Source organism: Hippocampus zosterae, chromosome 4, assembly GCF_025434085.1.
Source record: "Hippocampus zosterae strain Florida chromosome 4, ASM2543408v3, whole genome shotgun sequence".
In the NCBI taxonomy this organism is placed as follows: domain Eukaryota; kingdom Metazoa; phylum Chordata; class Actinopteri; order Syngnathiformes; family Syngnathidae; genus Hippocampus; species Hippocampus zosterae.
Window position 1 is genome coordinate 21,135,615 of NC_067454.1, and position 25,325 is coordinate 21,160,939.

The following is a 25,325-nucleotide window of genomic DNA, read 5'->3' on the forward strand; positions in this document are numbered from 1 at the left end:
ATTGTCCTTACTTTTTAGGAAAAGCTTCTAAAATCAATAAAAATCCTTTAAAATTAACCTGTGGTGTTCATTTCATTTGTGTATGTCATTTTCCCCACCCTTCAAATTTATAGGTTTGTCGGAAAATGCGCCTGGCGCCCTTCCCCTCAAACCCCGCTGTCGGGCTACATGCCTTCCGATGATGATCACGTGATCACTTCAGGTCATTTTGGGCCAATTTCACATACAGTATATCAAAAAAAGGGTGAGCTGATTGCCCCTAAAAATAAAGATGCGCAGCAATAATTTGAACACCAGCTCAGTGGCGTGGCTTTCTGTTCATTAAATCCACCGTGAATCCCCTGCTGAATGGAGAAAAAGTCCTTAAAAATGGCTCAATTAGCCCTCCGAAGTCCTGAAAGAATCCATAATAAAAAGCAAGTGGGAGAGTGGGAACCGTGCAATGTCCCAAGGTGTAAATGTGTGCGCGAAGAGGATAAGAAAATGACAATGTATAGTAAGGCGTTTTGGGCAGAAAAGAATTACCATGTATAGTAAGGTGTTTTTAGCCGGGAAAAAATGACTATGTATAGTCAGGCTTTGTTCGGCCGAAAAAACGACTATGTATAGCAGGGGTCCCCAAACTACTACACATTTGACCCGGCCCTCTAATCCTCCTGTTGTCCTCGGGTCAGAATGACCCGTCACTGTGTTAAAAACGCCCCAAAAACCCCCTAAATGATATTTTGAAATGTTATGACTTTTCCTAGATTGTCCCCAACTGCAGAAAAATTGAAATGTTTTTATTCACATTTCCATGGAAGCTGCACAAAAAAAGTACAAAGGTGGTCTTCGGGGCAAAATGACCCATGACGCAAATAGGGTTGAAATCAAAGTCACAAAGTTATTTACACGCCAATGTTTCAGTGTTTTAGTTGTGTCTCAGATCAATTAGTAGAACACGTGAACAAGACGGTAGCAGACATAAACAAGACAAGATAGGTGGCGTTCTTGTAGATGGCAGAACTCTTTTTGTATATTTCAAGGGGCTATAAAGAGAGAGAGTTGTTTAGTTATTATTTATTTCCTGTTTTTTCTGTGACGAACTCAGAGAGGGTTATTTAGTTGTTATTTATTTCATTAATCGTGTTATTATTTGTTTCCTGACTTTTTTTTCTATAAAGAACCTGGAAAGGGTTATTTGGTTATGTGTGGCTCTCTGGGAAACAATATTTTTTGTAAGTTCCCCTACGATCGCTGATGTTACAAACTGACACCGGCCCCCCATCAGAGAAGGGAAAAGTTATGTGGCCCTCTCAGGAAAAAGTTTGGGGACCCCTGATGTATAGTAAGGTGTTTTTAGCCGAAAAAAACGACCATGTATAGTCATGCTTTATTCGGCCGAAAAAAACGACCATGTACAGTAAGGCGTTTTGGGCCGGAAAAAATTACCATGTATTCGTAAAGCATTTTGGGCTGAACCCCCCCCGACCATGTATAGTAATTCGTTTTGGGGCGAAAAAAGTGCCCATGTAGAGTAAAACGTTTTTGGCCGGAAAAAACGACCGCATATAGGAAGGCATTTTCAGCCGAAAACAATGACAATGTAAATAGAAAGGCATTTTGGGCCCAAAAAAACGACCATGGATATAGTAAGTCGATTTTAGCCGGAAAAAAGATGTGCCCTTCCCTTGGCAGCAATGATTTGAACACCAGCTCAGTGATATGTGGCTTTCTGTTCATTAAATCCACCGTGAATCCCCTGCTGAATGGAGAAAAGTCCTTAAAAATGGCTAAATTAGCCCTCAAAAGTCCATAAAAGGTCCATGAATAAAAAGCAAGTGGAAGAGTGAGAACCCTGCAGTTTGTGATAAAACTCAACTCAAGTCAAAACCAAATGACTTTGTAGGCTGTCGAGGAGTTGAGGCAGCCCCCCAGGCTTCAACAGAGCGTATTGAGGCGAGAGACACACTGCATTGAACCGTCTAACAGCCCCTGGGATCCATCGCTTTAGGTTTCCTTCCCTGGAAAAGTCACTGCGGCACACGTGACATTTTCAGGGGAAGGGGCTATCTTGTCTGGCTGCTCCAATCATTTCCAACACGCACCTCCACAGACCTTCCTGCCAAATCCCTTGTGCTCTTTTCGCATGAGCACAAATCCACCAACGTACACACTCAAGGCTTTTTCTCTCCAACGTCAGCAAACAACACGCATGCTTATTCTGACATGGCCACTCATCCCACCACAGCTGGAAACTATGCAAGAGACAGCAAAGTTGACTGTAGATGCACAGGACTTCCCAGATAGGTGGAAAAAAGTGCTGATTTAATCTCCCAACCTTTTCCAGTCCAGTTTTTTTTTTGGGGTGCGGGCTTAATGCTTCAAGATTGCCGAAGACAGTCGTGAGCTTTAATCACCAGTTGTGCTTCTCATTTAATCCATCTCTAGTCATTTTTTCTGTGCCCGAGTACAGTCCGCTCCTCGGGAAATGACTCGCAGCTCTGCAATGATGCAAGTCAGCTTGTTTACTCAAAAGTGGCCGCAGTAAATAGACACACTCTCTATATATTTACGTGTATCGTTTGTTCATACAGACAGCATGTTTTTCCATTGCTGACAAGACGTCCATGTGAGGAAGTTATTCCCTGATCAAAAATGTTATATTCATCTTTTCTTTGAGCCATATGCCGCAAATGCAGTTCCTTCGACATCCCTGTTTCCCAACGAGAATTCTGCAGGACTGCAGCTGGTACGTCAGTGAAGTACCGGTATCTGTGCACACATTGAGCAAAGCTGCAGCCTCTTTGTCACTGGGGATATCTTGAAATGCTGGCGAGCCTGTACAGGACATCCAGATCCAGTTTTACAAGAGGAATAATTGTTCCAATCAGACCGGGCCTTTGGCCCACTTTCTCTGTTGTTATCGCAGGCAGAAAGTTCATGACCCATTGAACTGTGTATTTGTTGGGCCACGTTACCTTGTCAACTAACAATCAGTGTTACGGGCATAAAGAGTTCGCGTTCAGTCAGTTCTGAAAAAAATAAGTGACAGACGATCTGAACATATGTCACACATTTGCTGAAAACAACAAACGTGCTTTCAGTAGGCATTCACCGCGGAGGAATTTGCATACACACACTGTGCCACATTAATCGTCTTTCGTTTATGATAAAGTGAACATATGTCACACATTTGCTGAAAACAACAAACGTGCTTTCAGTAGGCATTCACCGCGGAGGAATTTGCATACACACACTGTGCCACATTAATCGTTTTTCGTTTATGATAAAGTTTTTATAATGCTGTAAAGCATAAGTTGACATCAGTATTACATTTAGATTGCCTAACCATAATAGTGTTCGACTTTGACCTCGGTGGCCCTTCAGCCTTCCTTTCAGTATGAGGCACTGCAATGCCACATCTCTCAAAACAAAAAATATAAAACAAAAGCAAAAACATGCAGATTCTAGCAGGCTGGCCTTGCAGGGTGCCCATCCCCTGCAGGCTTTTGCAGTTTGATTGCGATGCAGAGATTTGAAAGGCTGCGAAGAAACAGGTACGAAAAAGAGGTGTGGAGGAGCTTCAAACATGAACCAGGTACAAAATGTACTCACCTCAATCCTCCTCTTAAGAGAAATACACTTTGCAGCTGTTAGACGGAAGTTGCTAGAGAGTGTCTCCATGGAAAAAGGAGCGTAACCAAATGGTGCAGAGCAGCGGAAGGATTTTTTTTCCATTTGTCCGTCTGAAAGAAGCTCCCTGATTTTTCTTCGTCATATTCAATTGCTTTCAGGAGCAGGCTATTAAAATGGCATGGGTTGCATTCAGAAGCCGCGTCGATATGAAGTTACGCTTCTGGATTTGATTTATTTGGAAAAAAAAAATTGATCAAATGTAGATCGCAAGACTTCTCCACCCAAGGGTGGGTTGACCGTGCAGGATGATAATGCGCTCTCAAGGTAGTGATGCGCGTTTAAGAGATTCGGCACGCTCCGCTGCTCGTTTCTGCTCCAAACGAGGATGCTTCTTATCCATTTCATCGGCCCCGCTCCAGGGTGGATTTGATGACACAGGCCTCATTACCTCCGCACAAAACGGTAAAATAGGGAAAGTCATTGTATAATATAGCTTGAAATTGTTCAAGCCGCATCAATATTGTATTACATTTATCAATGGAACGTGTTATCCACATTAAGAGGTTTCTGTCATATTCTCGTCAGAGCGGAAAAATGCAGTCTTTGAAATGTTTTATCTTAATGACGTGAAGGAGTCCTCTGTGAACTTCGTGATTGTTCTTGGTGCATTGCATACAAACAGGGATTTATATCTTGAATATTTTTTTTCTACTCTAACTCACACTCACCTTGACATTTCTTGGTGTGTCTGTGTTTTTGCACGCTGAGATGAAATGCTAATACGTGTCATTTAATTCCGACAGTCTTTTGTCTTCATTTCATAGCGTGCGACTTGCTGTGTTATCAATGGTATTTGTCTTCAAATATATGAAATGCTCTTCTTTAATGTAAGTCGGCTATTGTATGTATGCGATGCATCTGCGGTATGATCGCTCATCCATACACAGCCAACCTACACGTCATCAAAAACTGCGCACCGGTGGGGGCAGAGTGTTTGGGAGGCAGATTACTAACTATCGTCTGTGAATCAGCAAAATTATTTGAAGTATCATTTTAATAACATGCCCTGCAGTGTGAAGGTAGTCACACGCACAAACACACACTAAGATGACGAATGCATTTACGGTCGGATTTACGAAAGAGCAGGCAATAAGTTGCGTTCATACAAACAGATGATGCGCAATGTTGGTGGGCATGTTGCATGTTGCACGGGAACTCCTAAGATTGTGATGTCTTCACGAAAGAGCCCAACAAGTGCGTGCCAAATTGCTTGTTCTTTTCTTCTAAGAAATTCCACAGGCTGTCGGTAACATTATGGAGGGCACCGCAAATAGGAAAGAGTTTGAAGCGATATGATTGGAAGCGTTAATGGTGGAGGCAACCCAACATGTTACGGAGTCACACAAAAGGATTCTTATCGCTGCGATAGTTTAGGGGCAAGCCAGCAGCCGTATACAGCCAAATCCCTGTTTTGTAGTGTCGTCTGAAAATGGATCAATGGTTGGAGAACTATCGTACAATTATTGATACTGGCTTTTGAATCCTATTTGATCGTAAATTCACTCCTAATGTTTAGTTTTTGCGGTAAAAGGCGATATTCCTGTTTGTTTTGCACACTACAGTGTCAGTCAACACGATTCTAACTGCATTTCTTTGTCATTTTCTCATTTCAGAGCGCTACTACTGGGACAGCAAATTGCACATTCCCACTGCCAACTACCAGGACATCCTCAATGACGACAAGGCCGCGCTGGCGTGGCTTGTGGCGCTGCGGCGCATCGGTATCGTTTACCTGAAGGGGGCTCCGGCGGAGCAAGGCCACGTGGCACGACTCGCCGAGAGGATCGGTTACCTTCGACTGACGTTCTACGGGTAAGACTCACCCCATTGCGTGCCTGTCAACAGCGGCCAAGCCACTGTTAAATAAGCTGCGGCCTCGCTAAATGCTTCAATGGTGAGTTTTCCACATGAGCATGATTTAGTCGGAGCTCAGCCCAGGGACCGTTATTAAATCAAACTTGATATATTATTTATATCTGTTTTCCAAGAAATTACAAAAAAAAAGACAATTGCGCTATTCTCAACAACTTTGATGGTGAGGAAAATGTGCCTTGTGTTCATAGCGTTTGTTTACTTGGGTCCCTCTGAAAAAGTTAAGAGCGAGTCCTCTGCTGAGTTTATCTCGCCGGAGTAGATCGCTTTGGTTTATTATGCGAGGACACAGACGGGGAAAAGCAAGCCAAAATCATTCCAGCTGCTCTTAACCAGAGGAATTACCTGGTGCACTCAGTCAGAACAGAGGTTTGGAGGCACGGCGCCTTTCCGTTGCCAGATGATGAGCTCACAGAGTTGGAAGTAAAAGCGCTGTCTGTTTCTCATCGTCAGAACATGGGAGTCGAGGTTACCTCATTAGCACTCGGCTCTTGTTCTCAACACATCTTTAATGAACAGGCCCCAGGCGCACAAGGTAGTACATTTTGCTCAGACTTTGTCCACATCCTTTTGATTCATAGGAACAGTTTACGGAACAAAAACATGGACGTGCTATGGCTTGCCCGGTATCCCCCATTGTGGTCACCCTTGACATGGAAGACATGGAAAGGGGACTCTGAACTACTTTCAGACTCATTCAACGCCAACCATTTGCACTCATCTGAGCTCATCTGAACCCGTTGAGTGCTGGCCATTTTAGAGTCATTACTGATTTTTCAAGACTCACAGATTGTGTTGTCCAAATAACACATTGACAAATACCAAATGAAAGAATAGGCTTTATTCTTTCACCAGAAAACAAATTCTTTTACCTTTTTACATTCTTTGGTAATCGGCAGTACAACATCGGTAAATTTAAAAAAAAAAAACAATAATAGTAATAATAATACAGTAATAATAAACAAATTCTGTCAGAATCTAAAGAAAAGGACAACCATCAAGTAGAACTGTGACTCTGCTAATATTTTTTTTCATGACATCTTTAACCATCTGAACAGGGGTTTCACTTTATAAAGGCTTTCATTTTCTTAAAAGCTCACAGTGCACCTTAAAATGCGATGCACCTTGTGTATGAGCATTACGGTAATATGTCAACCCCAAAATAATGGCTCCTAGCTAGAGACATGCTGACAACGCAGAGTTCAAACTTAATGCAATCGGTTTCGTAGTTGAATACGGAAATACAGCAGCGGCAATAGAGTTCAACATTAACGAGTCAATGTTATAACTTGCTGTTGGTTGAGTGAACTGTGTCGCTGCTTTATTAAATACGTTTTACTGACATTAGATCGTCACGCTATAAATCAGGGTGTGGTGTAGTGTACTGTTGGCATTTCCTTGAGTGTAGGTAGCTCCATCTAGTGGATGCATTGTAGATTGTGTCTTATAATGCGGTGCATCCAATATATGAAAAAAAGGCAAAATAGGCCATTCATTGAAGGTGCCCCTCTTAATCAAGTGCACCTTTTGGTGTGGAAAATACGGTAGTCTGTGATTTTTAAACCTCTTTATTCCCTGTTGGAGTGGATGCGTCAAATATTCAACTGAAACACAGTGCACTTGTGGCACTGTGTTTCAGTTGAATAAGTGCGGTTTTCAGACACCATTAGAATCCACCTCTTCCCAATACTTATTGGCAGAGATTTGCTGGGTTGGAACACATGTAAAAAAAGATGTCTTTTGTGTCCTTTGAGAACAGCTCCAAGTCATTGGTGTCAATGTGTGGATGCCACATGGGTTAAAATCAGAAGTCACCTGAAAAACATGGTGCATGCTCTCCGGTAGCGTGAGTAACGCATGGATGCATATACATTGGCAAAACCAAGCAACAACTGAGTTGGCGCATGTCACAACATGAACGCGTTAACTCTTTAGGTCAAGGCTCGGCACTGTACCTGTACCTCAAAGAGAAACTTGCTCATTGGAGGACAAAAGTGAACATATTCAAAGAAAACAGATGCTTTCAAAGAGGCTTGTGAGAGGTCATCTATGTCAAGGTTGAAAAAAAAAATCTCCAAATAGAGAACGAGGCTTGCGATATCAACAACATACAATTCCGTCCTTTCATCCCTTCCAAAGTGACTCAATAGTCTCCAAGAAATAACGCACACTCACTTTTGGCTTTTAGGTACCTCCGAATGGAGTATTGACAAGGGTTAGACCACCCGTATGACTGTTGTTGGTGGGTTGCGATTCAATTATACATTAAAATGATCAAGACGGATGGCTCGAGAATGTATTTGGCGGTATTATCCCCATTTCTGAGAACTGTTTGACATCGGTCTGTTTAACTCCACAGACTTGTGGCATCACCTGTATTGATCATGTCATGTTCCCGTCGCTGTCCTTAGGCATACGTGGCAGGTTGTGGACAAGGACATGGCCAATAATGTGGCCTACACCTCAGGAAATCTCAGCCTCCACACAGACTACCCCGCATTACACTTTGCCCCTGGAGTGAGTAGATACAAAGTCGCATGCTTCATTTTGAGGCACCCCTCGACAGTGGATGTTCCGCCAGTATATGTGTCCAGAATGCATAATAAAGTGGACGTTATCTTGGTGCGCGGTGCGTAGGTGCAGTTTCTGCACTGCATCAGCCAGGCCGAAGAGGGCGGCGACAGTGAGGTGGTCGACGGTTTCCACACAGCCGAGCAGCTGCGGCGCGAAGACCCCGAGGCTTTCCACACACTCACCTCGCTCCTGGTAGACTTCACCGACATTGGGACGGACTATTGCGACTTCATGCTGCAGTCCAAGAAGAGCATCATTGAGTGAGTGAGGCGGCTTGTCAAAACACACACGTGTGTACACACATGCGTGTACGTGACGGATGAGCAAGTTAAATGCTGGATGGAGTTAACATTTTTCATCAATGCTACTGTGCGGTACTTCCTAACCAGAAATATGACAAGAATCAACTCACCCGGAATTGTAATCCTATTGACATACTATGATTGTCCTACATAACATTCCAAATCCACAAAAACATCCATTAGGCCTTTTGTTGGGTGTTTTTGTTAGATGTGCTTAAATGGTCTTACACTGTGTAAGACCATTTAAGCACATCTAACACGTGTCTGCCATCTAGTGGTGATTGGTGATATTGCAAGATACATACAGTTAACACCTGCGGATTTGCATATTTTCAGACCCCCCCCCCCCCCCAAATATATTCTCATGTTTTGGATTTGTGCATTTGGACAAATGCATAAATACAAAAATACACGCATAGCTTATTTGGTCCATCAGTCTGGCCATTCTTGTCCTGTGCAATTATTGTTGACATCGTTAGTGACAAGTGAATCAGAAGTGTTAACCATACTGTTAGCTGGCTGCTCTTCATCTGCAAGATTAACATGTGTTACCATCATGCGCTTCATCACCAGTCCAGATTCTCGTTGGGCCCTTTCGGCACCACGCCAACATTTCTGAGTTGCACTGTTTTCAATCAGCAACTAATGGCAATAGAAAGGCAAGTTGAAATGTCTTAAAAGACAAGTCAAGGTAGGCATCATGCCAATCATGCCAGCAGAACAAGAGAGGCTACTCTGGGCTCCTGTGAAGGCCCTGTATGGTGTTAAATGTTCCTTCCGATGCCATAGAGGCTAAAATTGAGAAGTGCTGGTACCGCTGCGTACCCGGTGCCCACTCAAAGCACTAGTTTATCTGCGTTTTGTTTTGCTCTTTTGTTTTTAATTGATCAAGGGGGCACTTAGTATGGTCGTGCTGGCTTCCAGTTGCCCATCCCTGACAGAGATGGAACAGAGTACGCATTAATGAATTTGAGCGGACAGATTAGAAAGAGGAACACTGCCATCTGCTGGCTAACACCATGAGTGTTCCGACTTCATTCGGTGCATCTTGACAATCTCATGCCATCCACTGGCTATATTGAAGTATTATTATGTTGTTTCAGTTGTCCAATTCCTCTCTTATCTGGCATTTCGCCTTTGTGATCAGCATTAATGAGCAGGGTCAAGTTGTGAGGATAAACTACAACAACGCCACCAGGGATTCGGTGCTGGACCTCCCACTTCATCAAGTTCAGCCCTTCTACAGAGCGCTCAAGGCCTACGTGAACATCATGAAGCGACCCGAGAATGTGGTCACCTACAAGATGGAGCCAGGTCAGCATCAACAATCTTTGTCTGAGCACTGCTTCATTTCATTTGGAGTCTACAAAGCACCCCAAATACCTACTCTGCCTCAAATAGCCAGAAAGCTAACATTTGGCATCTTTAAACTGACAATATACAACAATGTGTGCTCTCAAAACAGTCTACTTTCATTTCATACTCATCTTATATTACCCCTAAAAATAACTGACTGACACATAAAGACAGAAAAATCTGTCATTAATGAGTTTTGGCCGTACTGTGTGTGTGTGTGTGTTTTATGTGCGCGTGTGGGTGTGTGTGTCTGTGTGCGCGCATACGGTGTAATCCGATAATCTCAGAGCACCACACACACACTGAAAGTCTGTTCCACCATCCATCTCGAACAAATTCTCTGGCGCAGAGCTCTCGTGTGATCTTAAATGAAGAAGCGAAGAGGACCCAAGGTGGGAGCGTTGAAAAACACTTACATCGTCAAGGAGAGACTTGTTTTGGCAAATACTAATTGGCATTCGGGCAACCCACTTTTATACAAAGACTGTACCGACACTGGGTAGGACATTTTGCTTTATTTACCGCCACTTCTTTCTTGGGCAGTCAAGGCGCTTCTTTGGCTGGCTGCATTCCAATCACGTCACGGTGTCAAATGATTTGAGACTCGTCGGATCCCCTCCACCACCCTCATGTTTAGTATTTAAGATTGGAGACCTCAATGTGTTTCTGACCTTCCTATCAGGACAAATCCACACTAAACACGCCTCAGACCAAAGGATAATCTCCATTTTATAAAACAATAGTCAAGTGTTTGATGTCCTTGAAGAAGCACGATCAGGAGAAAAACAGTTCAACTGTCTTGATATGTGTGTGCAGCCGAACTTCCAAGAAGAGGGAAGTGTCGCCTCGGTGTACAAACCGAATTCCAATGAAGTTGGGACATTGTGTTAAACATGACTACATTTGATTTGCAAATACTTGCATGATTATTTGCTTGAAACATTTGAACATTAAATATTTTGTCTTTGTAGTGTATTCAATTAAATATTTGCAATTCGTTGTATTCAGTTTTTATTTATATTTAACACAAAATCCAAACTTCACTAGAATTAGATTTGTACATACAGTGAAACTCCTCTACAACGAAATAATGTTTGCAGCAAGAAATTGTTCACAACAGAGGGTTTTTCACTGTAGCAAATTTGACCTCAGATGTAAACACACGCGCACACACACACACACACGCAAACACACACACACACACACACACACACACACACACACACACACACACACACACACACACACACGCACACACACACACACACACACATACTGTACAGTATGTGTACTCTTTATTTTTATTCCAATAGTGCCTAAGTATGAGCATACAGTATCGCTCATACTTCCTTGAGATCCTTCCCTCTTTAGACCAGGGCTTTGGTTCCATCTTGTGGCACAAGTTGAAGGGGGTACAAAAACTGTACAGTAGGTTAGGTGAAAAGAAAAACCACAAATATGTAAAAGCTTTGAAGCGTCAGACAGGGTCAAAACATTTTTTCTGTTTTGACTTTGGAGGTTCAGCGCCAGCTATAAATTACGGTAATCGTAGTAATTGAGGGAATGCAAATGGTAGAGTCCAGACAGAGGGGTCATCGCGATATTTTATGCTTTGTTGTGACTGCAGAGGCTTCTCAGTTTATGACCAACTTCTATTGTGATGGCTAACTGGAATTCAGTTCCTATCCCGAATGCGGGAGTAAAGTCACAACTGCCCTCAACAAAACATCATTGCTCTCCTCCTGCAATGCGTTAATATTTCACAGGAGAGTCAAAACCCTGGCTAATGTGGAAAGTAGTAGGAAGTTTTGATCCATGTCGACTTGGAGACTATGACTGTGTTCAAAATCATCAGCCATTCCCTACCCCCTAATCATTATACAGTACAGGTAAACAGATTTTTAAAAATATATACAGTATACATAGCACACGAAAACAAACAATCACCTCCCCAGAGTGCTATTTGAAGGAGGGAACAAGGCACCACCATTTGCAAATGTTGACGCCTACCCCAATACGTTTGTTGCAAGATGGTAGCAAACCTCGCCAACAACCCCCCCCCCCCCAATAACTAAATGCATACATTAATAAAACATAACTTCGTGGGCAGCAGCAGTTGCTTATCTATCAAATGGAAAATTGTTTTAACACTCCTCGGGTGTCAATTAACTCATTCAATCTCGGCTATTTTCACTGGAGCAACCCCTCAACCCCAGCGTTTTACTGGATTTTGACTGATCTTGCAAGGCCCACAGAATATTTGGTTCTAATGCTATATTAACACTGAGCCTGCCAAAATAAAGTTTGGACTCTCTTCTTTCAGCAGAAAAAAATGTTCCCATCTTTTTTCATTCTTCAGCAATCGGCATTACAAAATGGCTGTTTCATGAAAATGGTGATTCCTGGGCAAAAAACAGAGAAAAAGAGCTTTTTGTAAAAGCATGCATTTCAAGCACGTGAGGCACCACTGCCACCTACTGGTCGCTTTTTTTAAAAACATGATTTATAATGTAAATGGCTTATTTTCATTCATTGCATCAGACCCTCCTCCTCCCTATGACACATAAAAAAAAGACTTAGATGTACAAGTACGTCCTTGGTAGGGGTGGCCTAATTTTAAAAAAGCGTACGTCTTGTGGAATGAAAGAGTTAATTGTGGTGGTTCACGATACCCAGGGGATCCCAATCATCCTCAAACTTGCTTTTAGTCACCACTGGTTGCGCTTGCATTCCAGGTGACATGGTGACGTTTGACAACTGGCGCCTGCTCCACGGCCGAAAGAGCTACGTCAGCAAGCCGGATAAGGTGCGACACCTGGAGGGCGCCTACCTGGACTGGGACGAAGTAATGTCGCGCCTCCGGATACTCCGCAACGCCGTCAATTAGGATGACCCACGTCACGAAATGAAGCCCGTGACAGTCAAGTGGCGGCACTTTAATCTGTGCCGCCACTTGAATCATCTGAATTGCCTTTTGGACACAGTTGGAGGAGATTGAGCTTTACACTCGCAGCTTCAGTGCAACGCGCCAATGCAACTATTTATGAACTGTGTTTCATTAAACAATTTCACAAGATCGTCTTGAAAAAGACTTAAAAGTGGAATCATCTTTCATGTATTTGAAGATTTTATTTTTAACTGCAATCACCATGCTTGTATTTCGATTTTGGAGTGAAAAGATGTCCAATTTTAAACAGAGTGTGTCCCACACTTAAAGCTTCAGATGGAAACGAATTACCAGAGGTCTTCAAGGTAGTGTGTAGAATTATGTGCTACCTAGTGGTGAATCAATAAAATGCAACGACCTTAGCTCTTACCGCGTGCATTTCAAGCACGTGCACCAATGTGCCTTAGAGAGCTCACACTTCACAAGCCTATTGCTAATTTCTTCAGCAGCAGTACAAGCAAAATGTCCCCCGAGCCGTGTATTCCTTGAGGTGATGGAGTTAGCCCAAGGTATCGGTAACAGAAAAATGGCAGCGAAACATGGCAGCATCCTGTAGGGGAGGTGCGCCTAATGCATTATAATTAGTGATTATTTAATTGAACATTTAAAAAAAAAATTTCATGTGATCACATTATTTTTGTGTATTATTGAAATTACACATTTTTTACAGTCCCTTCAAACGTCCAAAAAAGATGTTTTGCCGTATCCTGATGGTAAGTTTTCTATGCCTCACTTTTAATGTACCGGTATGTAAAATTATCTGCTCAAATGCAAGGTAATCATTGCTTCCAGCACAACATGTTATTTATTTTTTTGCGATACAGTAATTTAAGATCAATGATTAGGTTGTTCATGTAAAAAGAAAAATCAAAACCTGTGCCTTTCTTCCTCTTGCATTGGTCTTAAATCAGATGCACACTAGCTGTGGAGCCAAATGTGCTTGTTTTACTGCATTTACAATAAATCAACATTTCAGCAGTTTGTGTCTGGTTTTCCCATAGAATTAAGAACAAGGGGCTCTATTTTGGACCACTTTATTAGATGGGTAAAGCTGTACACATTTTTATAAATACTCCAATGACGAGAATATACTTACATTTGGCATTTCTTGACTCACAAGACAGTAGCCAGCCAACACAATGACAGTTTGACATATCCACGGATCCTCAATGCTTTGAATTTTGGATTGAGGATTATTGTGACACAAGAGGTGGAATGAGTAGCACTTCCTATTTATTCACTTGTATACAGTCTTGTGCTCAAAAATACAAGCTTGTACAAATAATGTATTGCTGGATGTGGAGAAATTACTGAACACGCAAACACACACACACACACACACACACACACACACACACACACACACACAGCACATTGAGGATGAGCAATCATCTTCAAGATTCACCTCTATTAGTTAGTTCTTCGTGAACTTCCTTTTTGGAAGAATCAAGTATGTATCGCTCTACCGACTGCAATGTGGCCTTATGGTAACCGTTTTAAGGCTAAAATTGTAAATCAACAGCATATTTAATCTGGGGGTCTCGAGTTTGACGGTCATGTTCATCACTTTGTGAAGCGGTTTTCTATCGTGTGACCGACCTACGATTACACGCTTTGCACGTTGACGAGACAAACAATCACATCACACGGGCGTCATATCACATCGATCGACAAAAAAATTTTCGTTCACATTGACATAGTCAACTCTGTGAAAGCCAGATAAGAAATGGCAAATAAGGTCTTATTGCACATTTATGTACCGGTAAGTCAATATTGATGGCTATTTGCAGAAAGATACAGCAATATGTATATCTTAAATAAATACTATAAATATAATATTTATTCCCGGACGGTCACAGTAACATGCTATTAATCAACAGCAGAGCACAGACGAGGTTACAGTGGAACTTGAACAGCAAATCAGCCAGGCAGGCTGAGCTAAGGGCAGGAGAACACCAATGCTTAGCGGCGCACGTGTTCGCAGAGAGCCACGTCACAATAAATAAGCGCACAATCACACTAAGATCAATGAGGGGAGGGCTGTGAGCACGGGAGACGCATGCACTCGGTTCCTCTAAGGTTCTCAAAGACCATCTGGTTGCAGGGTAGAAGACTGAAAACAGACGAGGACAAACCTCCTTGCAACAAATATTTACACCAGATCACGGAGGGTCTAAAACAGGCCAATATTTACACTGACTTGTGTGCTTCCATGTCACTGAGAGATTGTCTGTGGCGTTGGAACTCAAGTAGAGACAGATGGATGGGATGGGAGGGGAGGGGGGGGGGGGGCGGCGGCAGAGGGTGCACTAGCTCGGGAGTGGACGTGGCGATAGAATCTTGGCTTTCCCGTCCGTCTCCTTCCCCTTCACGGCTGCCACGTAGGAGAAAAGGCAGAGGACCGAGTAACAGATCTGATGTGCCTGCACAAGACGAGGAGGAGGTGGAAGATGTTACCTGTCGTCTTGGTCTCATCACGACAAAATGTCAACAGCGCGCAGAGAACCGTTTGAATGCAGATAGTAATTGGAGCAGGAAATTGATTTTAGGTGACCCCAAACATAGCGAAGCTTTTGCGAGATGTAACTCAAATTCGGACTCAGTGTCATCATGTAGTGATGTCATTCACCTAACAGACTCCCTTCCTTTATCCACCATTACCTGCGCTAACGCAGAAGTCACATTTACAGGACATACTGTATTTGCATGGAAAACACATGAAGGCCATAAATGTGGAGGAGGTCTTACACGGCATTTCATTTTGTGCCGTCGCTAACCTTGAAAAGTCGTACATTGGGGACACAATAAACCGAGGAGCGGTTTATTGTAATTGTAATTGTCAGGAGCGCAATGCTTGAGTGGGCTTTGCGCCTTGGAACAAATGCAAAGCGAATACCGTACTTTTTTGGTTGAGAACTTGCATTTCCTTCGTAGAGTGATTCTCAAAGTGTGTTGTGTGTAGCATGAGTGCTGCCCGGGCTCCTACTAGTGCTACATCAAAGAATCATTGTCGTAGTGTAGTTGAGTTGAATTTAACTGTTAAGATCAAGACATTTGCATTTAATCTTAAACAAGTGTTTAGTTATCTTTGATGTGCATTTTTTTTAATGCTCCCGTATTTAAGGAGGATTCATGTTCAAAACTGCGCAGAATGCTACACGTGGCTTACAGTAATGTTAAAAGGACTTTTTTTTTTTTTTCTGAACACATAGGCTTGTTACGCCATACATTACAGAGATTTGATTGGCTGAATCGGATCGGAACATATTTATCATTTTATGCACACTCGACGATCAGTTGTAATTTGCTGATCGATCAATGAAGTCATTGGTCGGTTCCCCAAAATAAGCCATTACAGCAAACAGAATATTCACCCCAGGTATGCGCTCTGTGCTGCCATTGTGAAGAAGCCACGGTCTCTCAGCCTATGGAGTCCGATTTTTGCAAACCATTTTTGAATTAACTCACACCATTTGCTCAGTCGGGAAGCACACAAACCAATGTTTTTGAAAGACAACTGGCATAAAATAAATCATAATGCGCCGTTTTAATACTGTGATTAGAATCCTTTTCAAGTCAATGAGCTCCCATTGACGTCACCAAATGCTGAGATTGCTCCATTGCTTCACAGCAGCCACTTTCACATGCTGGTTTGTTGGTCCTGCTGCCTTCACTTTGGTTTTCAATAAGTGACTCGCATGCTCGATTGGATTGGGATTAGCACGCTGACTTGGCCGTAGAGATTTTATTTCTCTGCCATCAAAAGCCTGGATTTGCTTTTGCAGCATGTTCACGGTCATTATTCATCTACCCGTTAAGCTCCATCCGACCATTTATGTCATAGCATTTGACTGAACACTTCATTGAGTTACATTTGTCAGCCGTCACATCATCAATAAACACCAGCGAGACTGTTCCAAGCCACAATGTTTGACGCAGGACGACGTGTGATTCGAATAAAGAGCACTCACTCCCTTTCCATCTCCATATATCCTCTTCATTATTTTGGATAAAACTTCACCTCAGTTTCAGTTGTCCAATGATTTTCTTTGAAGTTTTCTCGTAGATTCTAATTTATAAACATTGCATGAACAAATACTCTAATGATAACCTGTAACCTGATAAGCTGTCCACTGTAGTAACCACTGCCCCTGAAAGGGTTACATTTGATTGAATGAATCATTCATCCATCCAGAGGATTCCTGACTTGTAGCAATTTTATTAAGTCCCAAAGGAACCAATTATGTGATAATCTCTTCGGTCTCCCCCCAGGCGGTTGGATGTTGTTGAGAGACGAGAGACTCATCGATATTGCTCGGTGGGCTAATCACTACCCAATGAAGAATGCTGTCTGAGATGAAAAAAACTGGCAAAAGGTGAAGGAAGCTTCTGCGAAGACCCGGCCGGGCCAAGTTTCAAGGAGGCAACGGTGACTTTGGTGACAACCGCGAGCCCCATTTTTGGCAGTCATTAAAGGTAAGTCATTATCATAATCATTAAAAATTATGACAGTCCTGCCTTGAGGGGCAAGTTTAAGTTGTTCCCTTACCACACACATAACCCAAAACCTTTGTATCTCAAATGTTCTTTGACCATAGAAATGAATGGAAATACCATTAAATCATTCCAATATTTTTTTCATGAAAAAAATGCTAGATTATATTTTATGAAACATGCAGTAATAACATAATTGCAAATAATTAAAATGAATAAAACGATTTTTGTCATACTTTTTTCCTTCAATGCACATTGTGCTGCTGCTTATTCTTGTGTGCAGCCTTTGAACACCTGAGGATAGGATTAGACAGACACACACATATACGGTAACCGGAGAGACTCAGCTCTTGCCTCTGCATCTCAGTTGAGCAGTAACAGTCATTCTTCACAGAGGATAAAGAATATATGCCCGTGAGGTCTGCTCCATTGTCTGTCTAAACGTGTTGCTGCGCCAGTTGTACTGAAATCCATTGCTTGAAATGTAACAACACTGCCACATATAGTAGATACTAAGTTTGACAGTAACCTGAAGATGAGCATGTCAAAAATGTGAAGCCTTTTTTGGGGGTGGGGAAATAGATCCTTCTTTTATCTGCAGAACTGTCACTCGTTGTGAAGTGAGAACAGTCACATAACGCATAGAGCGCTCGTATGTCAAGTTTGCGCTTGCAAGTCCAGTGAATTGCATCAAAATGTCTAAATGGAGCTGTTCTGCAAAAATAGCTCGAATTCCACCATAATATAATTTTAATAAAATCTTTCAAAGCTAAAGGTCTGTACTTAAATCTTGCAATTATTGTTTTATTTTAATTATTATTAATTTTAAACAATCCAGGCAAAATTGGGTGTACACATCCGGTACTAATGACAAGCTACAATATACTGATACCCTGGATTCCCACGGATTCGCTTATTTGCAAATTCTCAAAAATATGTTTAAAAATAATTTTCCTTTTTGTTGTTGTTGCTTTTTTTTTGTCAGGGGAGGAGGGGCAACCCGCCCCCCCTTTTTTTGTAGAGAATGCACATTCGAGGGTTATCAGTTAATTATATGCATGTTTTCACTATTGATCGGCCGACACAGTCCTTATCTCACTCAAATAGCCGGCCGGGGTCCACTCTACATGAATTTCCAAACAATTTAAGGTGTGCAAGTCAAGACTATAAAAATTTGACTTTGTATGTTATCAACTAGACTGAATAATGATAAATAATGATCTTAAAAGTCTACTTTCAGTATAGTGTGACACATTCTGACAGAGAGGCACAGTGGCGCACTGGCAGACTGAAAAGGACTCACCATGGGGGTCTTGTACTTGTGGATCACCACCTCTTTAGTTTCAGGAACTATGCCGATGCAAGAGACAGAAGAGAAATTCAAGGGCAGCAGGAACATGAGTCAGTTTACGTATGAACGTTTTTTTTGAGTGTTAAAGAAGTGAAATCTGAACATGGCTTGAAAATGAGTTGTGAGCTAGAACCCCCCCCCCCCCATTAAAAAAATGGACACAATTTAAATTCATGGTGTGTATGTGTGTGTGTGTGTGTGCGTGAATTTAATGTGAGAAATCTTGACTTTAGACGATTAAAGGATAAAAAATAGCCAACAAAAATGGACCAATGTGTTTTTCAAAAGAACCGCTTCGATGTGAAAAGAACATAAAGAGAAGACAACTTTCCTCTCCACCCCATTGAAATGAATGTGAAAAGAGATGACGAAGAAGAAGCGGATACGCAGTTGTCCAACATATTTGGCCCCAGTCTGACTTTTCATTAGTAACTGAAACCACAGCAGAGAAGAGGCTGAACGGAAATGAAGGACATGTTAAACCTCTTCTCCCAGCACCCCCCCACCCCCAAAAATAAAGAAATACAAAATTCTGTAAGAACCCCCCTCCCCCTTTCTGTTGCAAAAATGACTCATGAGAGATGGAGTCTGGGGTGAACTCCCAAATGAACCGCAGCTGATGAGGGGAGCACAGGACAGGAAAATGAAGAACAGATATTGTGTGTAGAATTTGTCTGAATAAAAAAAGTGACAACACTTTACCTGCTGGAGAATGAAGGTTTTCATAGTGGCAAAGATGAGGGCAACATTACAAAAATCAGCACAGAGACACGACAGTAACCCAGCCTGGCTCTTCACTTCAACCTTCGGAAACTATTTCCTTCTTCTCCTGCCTGCTGCTCACACCACCAAACTACAACACTCACCTACTACTTCATCTCGTCTTTCCATTAGTCTGTTCAGTACACCTGGAGCCCTATCAATTATAACGGCAACTCATTATATGTGGTTGACTCCACTCACTGACTTTCGGATGAAAGAAAAAGTAAAATTAGGATGTATTTCAATGGACAGTTTGCATTCAGGCCTGGGATGAGGTGAAGCCCCGAAGATCAATCTTGTATCCCCCCCCAAAAATGGGCTGAAATATGTAAAGAATAAAAAGCTGTGTTTATTACCGTATTTTCCACACTAAAGGGCGCACTGGATGATGAGGCACAATGAAAGGCCTAGATGGAGCTATGCTCAAGGAAACTCAAACAGAAGATCAGATGTCAGTAAAACGTATAATAAAGCAGCGACCGTTCACTTAACCAACAGCAAGTTATAACATTGACTCGTTAACGTTGAACTCTCTTGCCGCTACTCTATTTCAGTGTTCAACTGCGTAACCCGACTGCCTTAAGTTTGAACTCTGCGTTGTCAGCATGCCTCGAGCAAGGAGCAATTTTGAAATATTACCGTAATGACCATACACAAGGCGCATCAGATTTTAAGGTGCACTGTACTTTTAAGAAAATGGAAGTCTTTTAGGTGCGCCTTTTAGTGCGAAAAATACGGTACTAATTTAATTCAGGATTTATATACTCAGGCTCGCTGCCTCCTACAGATTCTAGACATGGAAACATCTGCTGGAGTTTTAATCAAGGTTTTGTTCAGTAACTACAGCCTCAAACAGATGTTTATGGTAACTCTACCACAAAATCACTATATTTTGGATGAAAGTAACTTTACTTAGGAAAACTTAGGATTTATCAAGCAATGGAATTACGGTATTTATTTCACGTTATTTCTGAATGAAACCTATTTTGCTACGCTGTCTAGTTGTGCGTCATCCACCGTTTCATTTTGTGGTGTGTCCATCTACCTGCCACTGACGTCCAATTTAGTGAACCCTTTTTAGCTTTTTGCCACGAAGCTGAGTTACTGCCGCGCCAAGTACAGGTCTACAATCAATAGATGGTGTAATTACCAAATTCCTCCAGGACAAAGACTCCCTTCACTGTATTGCACTTTTTTATGTGACTCAGCTCTATGAAAACCTAAAAAAAACAAAAACAAAAAACAAAAACAACAACAACACAAGACAGAACATTATTAACTTAACAATACTGGATGAAAATTCAAACTTTCAATATATATATTAAAAAATAAACAGTTTAAAACTGCCTTATTCAGTATGAAAGGTAAATTAAAAAGAAGCTACATGTGGAATGCAGAGCTTTTAACAGGAAAGGAAGAAAGAAAAAGAAATAAAGCACAACATGAGAAGTTTCCATGATACATGGGCAACAGTTAAATGCAGTGGGACTGTTCAAAGCTAACTACCACTTGATAATGGCATTGGAAAGCACATCAGAGATAAAATCTTTTACACTTTAAAATTCGAACTGTATTCGTCAATCAATGTGGCCCATAGATGCATACATGGAATTTTCATATCAAAGAGAAAAAGACACACAGCTACAAGAGTAAAAGGAAACCATAAAGGGGGAGAAAAAAATAAGAACGAAGGAACCCATAAGATGTTACGGCTAAGAAGCAAACACAGCAGAGGTTGTGTACCTTCCGCTCCTTGCAGGGGGAGAAAGCATGGGAGAGAAATGGTTTGGATTATTATCGGACAAAAGAGCACAAACACTCAAAGACAGTCTTGGTGGGCACTGTCCACAGAAGCTGTGTATAGACTTAGTGGGGAATCAAGACCGTACCCTAACCAACAAGAGACAAAAACCGGAGCAACCATTTGACTCGGGTGTTCAAAAGCTAGCTTCACCTTTGCTTTCCATCCCCCCCCAGAGCCCTCCATGCCTCCTCCTCCAGCAATAAGGGGTGGCACCACACCCTCACACAAGCGCAACAAATTCATGAGGGCACTTAACGATGGACGCTTGGTTCCTCCAACTTTATAAAGATGCCACTTCTGACATTGCCCCTTCTGCAGAGCAACAGCCCGTACTTTGTCATTTTGTGAGTTGAATGTTTTAGAGAAACAAGCTAACAAGGACATGCTGATGATTTAGCAGATTATTTACGCTTAACCAGGGGCTGGCTAGCTTTTGTAGAAAGCAGGGAGTGCAATTTGCAGACAATTGACCCTCTTTCTGGGTCCAACCAAAGACCTGCTGAGGTTGGACGGCCTCCACCCTAACTGGGAAGGTGCTATCACTCTTTCTAAACACAGATTAGTGTTTGAACCTTCCATGACAGTCCATATTAGAAGAAGATGGGTTACTGTGTGTACGACTTGAGCCAATTAGTGTTATGCAATTCTATTACAACACAAAAGACTTTCTGTAGAGATTAGGAGAGTTGCACTTATTTAGTAATTCACTACCTACTGTTGCATTGCATACGGACATGCTATTGACTGAGGTAGTGCGAAACGATGAGTTAAGGTATTTCTTCCTTGGAGTGACACGGTGTTCGTTCCAATCAAAGTACTCAGGCCGACAAATCAGATTCCTACGATCGTAACTTACCGCCACCCCTATAGTCGCTCTGAGTACAATACAGGACTCAGGCAAAACAATCTTATTAATATTACGACTAAAAATCTTGTATAGTAGATAACTCTCCTCAAAAGCCGTGCTGTTTCACGACCTATTTTGAGACCATAATCTTAAAATTAGTGGACTTTGCGAAAGACCTGGTTAGAACCAAATGAGGAGCGGCTTCATTTAACGTTAAAACGTTAAATGAAGCCTCTCCTCCAAACTTTCTCAATTCAGATGTTGTACATCCTCATAGGAAGGGCGGGGATGTAGTCTGCATATCCCAATCTGCTCTCAAATTTAGCCCTCACTATCGAAGTTCCCGTTATGCCACCGACAGCCTCGTTGCCGTTTTATTTTGCTGTTAATTACAGTCCCCCTGGCTCGTGCTCTGGGTTTTTAGATTAATTTTCTGAACTTGTTGCTGACTGGATGACTCACGCAAATACTGTGCTAATTATGGGTGACTTCAATATTCATACTGGGATTCACTGTCCGAACCACTTACTGTGGCGTTTGAGACAGGATTGATCCTTATGGTTTCATGCAGAGAGTAGAGAATAATCAGTCTCAATGAAAACAACCCAAAACACTGATTTGATACAGTGGCAATGCTAATAAAACAGCAGCCAACCTCCCATAGTACCCGCCATTCAGCTCAGGATTTCATGCCATTTTTCTCTCTGAAGATTCAGCTCATTGGGGACGCCGCTAGCAATCGATTTAAACTTCTGGATTTAGTGCCGATCTACTGAGACAGGCCTTGCTAAAGTGACAAATTATATTCCCCTAGCTATCGAGTTCAACAGCTGATCAATGCTATTATTACTCAATCTTAGCGCTTGCTGCCGAGGTCAACGGCGATCATTATACGATTAGTACAACTTGAAACAAGTGCTGGTATTTTAGGCTCAGCATTTCCCTGGATTAGTTTTCACCTCTCAGAGAGGATGCAGAGGTAATTAATGGCAATCCGACTTCAGAGTTTTGTAGTGTTACGCATGGAGTCCCACAGGGATCTGTACTTCCCCCTCTATTTTTTTGAGCATTTGCATGCTTCCACTTGGTGATATTGGTGATAAATAAAGGGTGAGTCAGAAAATAAAGAAATAAAACAGACCTTGACAGTCGCTGAGCCCATAGGGACTTGTGTGTGTGTGTGTGGGGGCGGGGGGATTTCTACCTGGGTGCATGTTATGCACGGGATTTTACAGTATTATTATTGTGTGTGAAGAAAAAAAGAGATAATTGTCCAGTCAAAAGTTTAACATGTTGATGTATCAGACAGACAGCCTAAAGTAACTTTAAATTGTAGTTCCTTCTAAATTTGAATTGGTTAAAATTAGAAAATAATGGACTACTACACTGCAAAATAATGCACCTCAATGATTCATGTTGAACATCTGTGAAATTATGTCATTAGGGCTATGGTTTGGGCTTGAGAACAAATAAATGACTTTTTTTTTCATGTTTCAAGTTTGAAGTTATGGGAGTAAAAGACAACAAACATGTTACACGAAAGAAAACTATTCCTCAGATAATTTTAGACAAGCCAGCAAAAAGCACGAATGGTTTGTTTAATTTATCTCATCTCATATGCATAGCAATGTAATGCATGTGCCATTCTGCGTAACACTGTGTTTAAAACTTGGGACAGCACCCCCATGAAAACTGTAATGGAAAAAGGCCGGCACCAGACAACTGACAATTCAAGCTCTGAAATATCATAAATGTAAGGAAATGCAGAACTGAACAAAGTTTCGTCATGGGGATACTGCGTGACTGCATCTTGTCAATGGTTCCAAGTCAACTATGAAATTATTTAGAAACTGTTTACGCAAAAAGGAAAAGATTCCTTCTGCGCTCTTATTTTGCAAACACCACATTCGGTGGAGCTGTGCCGTTCGAACCTGCCTTTCAGAAGCGCTATTTAATGACGTAAAATCAGCCATTGCTAGCAAAGCGTCTCGTTTGATAAGTTGAAACAAACCTACAAAATGAACTGTGCGGTAATTTTGCACTTTTGGCAGATCAAATCCTGTGCCCAGCAGATAAATGAACAAAAGTGAATAAATACATCTAAAAATATAGATGCATGTATTTGGGTGAGCAATCAAGTTTAAGACGTATTTTGCACGTGCAAATCTTTATGAAAGCAGGCTCTAAATGGTAATGGTAGAATGGTGCTCATTATTTTATGAAAATGTGCACCAAGACCAATGATGTCTCCCATCTGTCCTAACTGTGCAGATGTGAAGACAGAACATGTCCAGGTGGCTACTGAATAGCCAATTATTAATGAAAAGTCTTTGATCAAGGTCATCAGTCTTACCACTGACGCACAACACACACAAATCAACACATAATTTCCTCCCATAAAGTAAATTAACAAGAAGTTGTTATCTCCCGAATGTGAAAAGAAACATGTGAAGAGATGCGTTTATCGTGTATATTGTTTGAGAAATGCAAGCATGCAGGCAAACACACTAACACGTAAAGAAAACAGCAAAAACAAAAATACAAAAGATACAAGTTCTTCCTCTAAGGAAAGTATCTAGTATGACCAAAGGCCAATCGAACATTTGACCAGACCTTGCCACCTTTGGATTGTTAGCTAAAGTGGGTAACAGTAGAGGAAGATGGTCACAATGTGAAAGGAAATGCAAAGCAGTGAGATGACCAGAAAGGCATTGAATATAATGGGATGAAAACTTATTACCATGAGAGACTTGTTTTCATGCCCTTGAGTGAGGATATGAAGCCTCTTTCTGCGGTGGTCCTACTTACCTGACTATGCATGAACTTTAGGTTAATTCCCTCCAAAGTGACCTGCAGCAATCCTCCCTCACCGGTTTTCATATCTTGGACAGGAAATTCTCCACCGAGCTCTGGACCTAACGAAACAAGTCCATAGTTTAGTGCCATTTAGGACTGACGCATTTTTCAGACAAGTGGCTTTAGGGTTACATTTGTCCGGTTGTAAACATTGACCAGAAATCAAAGACGTACGAGCTGATTCCCAGACTGTTTTTGTTCTTCCTTGACCAGGACTGCATAAACATTAAGCATGTATGTATTCTGCAGCTCATACGAGAAGCGCTCAATTTACAGTGGTACCAACAAAGGGGACGGACTAGTTTGCACAGCGATGAAAACGTGTCTTCACGCAGCACAAGATGGCACATTTGCCACAGTGGTTGATGTTTTTATTTAATTTGAATGTTATAATCATGGACGAGAACAGCCTTTTTGATATAAACAATAACTGCAATTATGACTGTATTAGCATAGGTTAGCGAAGGTCTGTTGGAACGGAG

At 41.7% G+C, this 25,325-nt stretch overlaps 2 protein-coding genes across 32 annotated transcripts in view; one reads left to right on the plus strand and one right to left on the minus strand.

Moving 5' to 3' along the window:
• The window catches only part of bbox1 (butyrobetaine (gamma), 2-oxoglutarate dioxygenase (gamma-butyrobetaine hydroxylase) 1), a 29,099-nt gene extending 15,392 nt beyond the window's left edge, over window positions 1-13,707 (plus strand). Inside the window, exons 4-8 of the mRNA XM_052063219.1 lie at window positions 5,292-5,490; window positions 7,962-8,067; window positions 8,188-8,384; window positions 9,574-9,740; window positions 12,518-13,707. Of these exons, the coding sequence (XP_051919179.1) occupies window positions 5,292-5,490; window positions 7,962-8,067; window positions 8,188-8,384; window positions 9,574-9,740; window positions 12,518-12,669 (821 nt within the window). The 3' untranslated portion in view covers window positions 12,670-13,707. The remainder of the gene's footprint in view (window positions 1-5,291; window positions 5,491-7,961; window positions 8,068-8,187; window positions 8,385-9,573; window positions 9,741-12,517) is intronic.
• Window positions 13,708-13,747: 40 nt separating this feature from the next.
• Window positions 13,748-25,325, minus strand: part of madd (MAP-kinase activating death domain) — a 42,192-nt gene continuing 30,614 nt past the window's right edge. For 22 of the 31 annotated variants that reach the window (XR_007962046.1, XR_007962048.1, XR_007962051.1 and 19 more), the window contains 5 exons: window positions 24,796-24,902; window positions 20,487-20,556; window positions 18,527-18,573; window positions 14,072-15,152; window positions 13,748-14,039 (listed from right to left, as the gene is read on the minus strand). Coding sequence is in view for 1 of the 31 variants with exons in the window: in XM_052063012.1 (XP_051918972.1) it covers window positions 15,039-15,152; window positions 18,527-18,573; window positions 20,487-20,556; window positions 24,796-24,902 (338 nt within the window). In the remaining 30 variants the exon portion in view is untranslated. Of the gene's footprint in view, window positions 15,153-18,526; window positions 18,574-20,486; window positions 20,557-24,795; window positions 24,903-25,325 lie in introns of all 31 variants that reach the window. The other 9 variants (XR_007962057.1, XR_007962071.1, XR_007962076.1 and 6 more) reach the window with 2 other exon arrangements.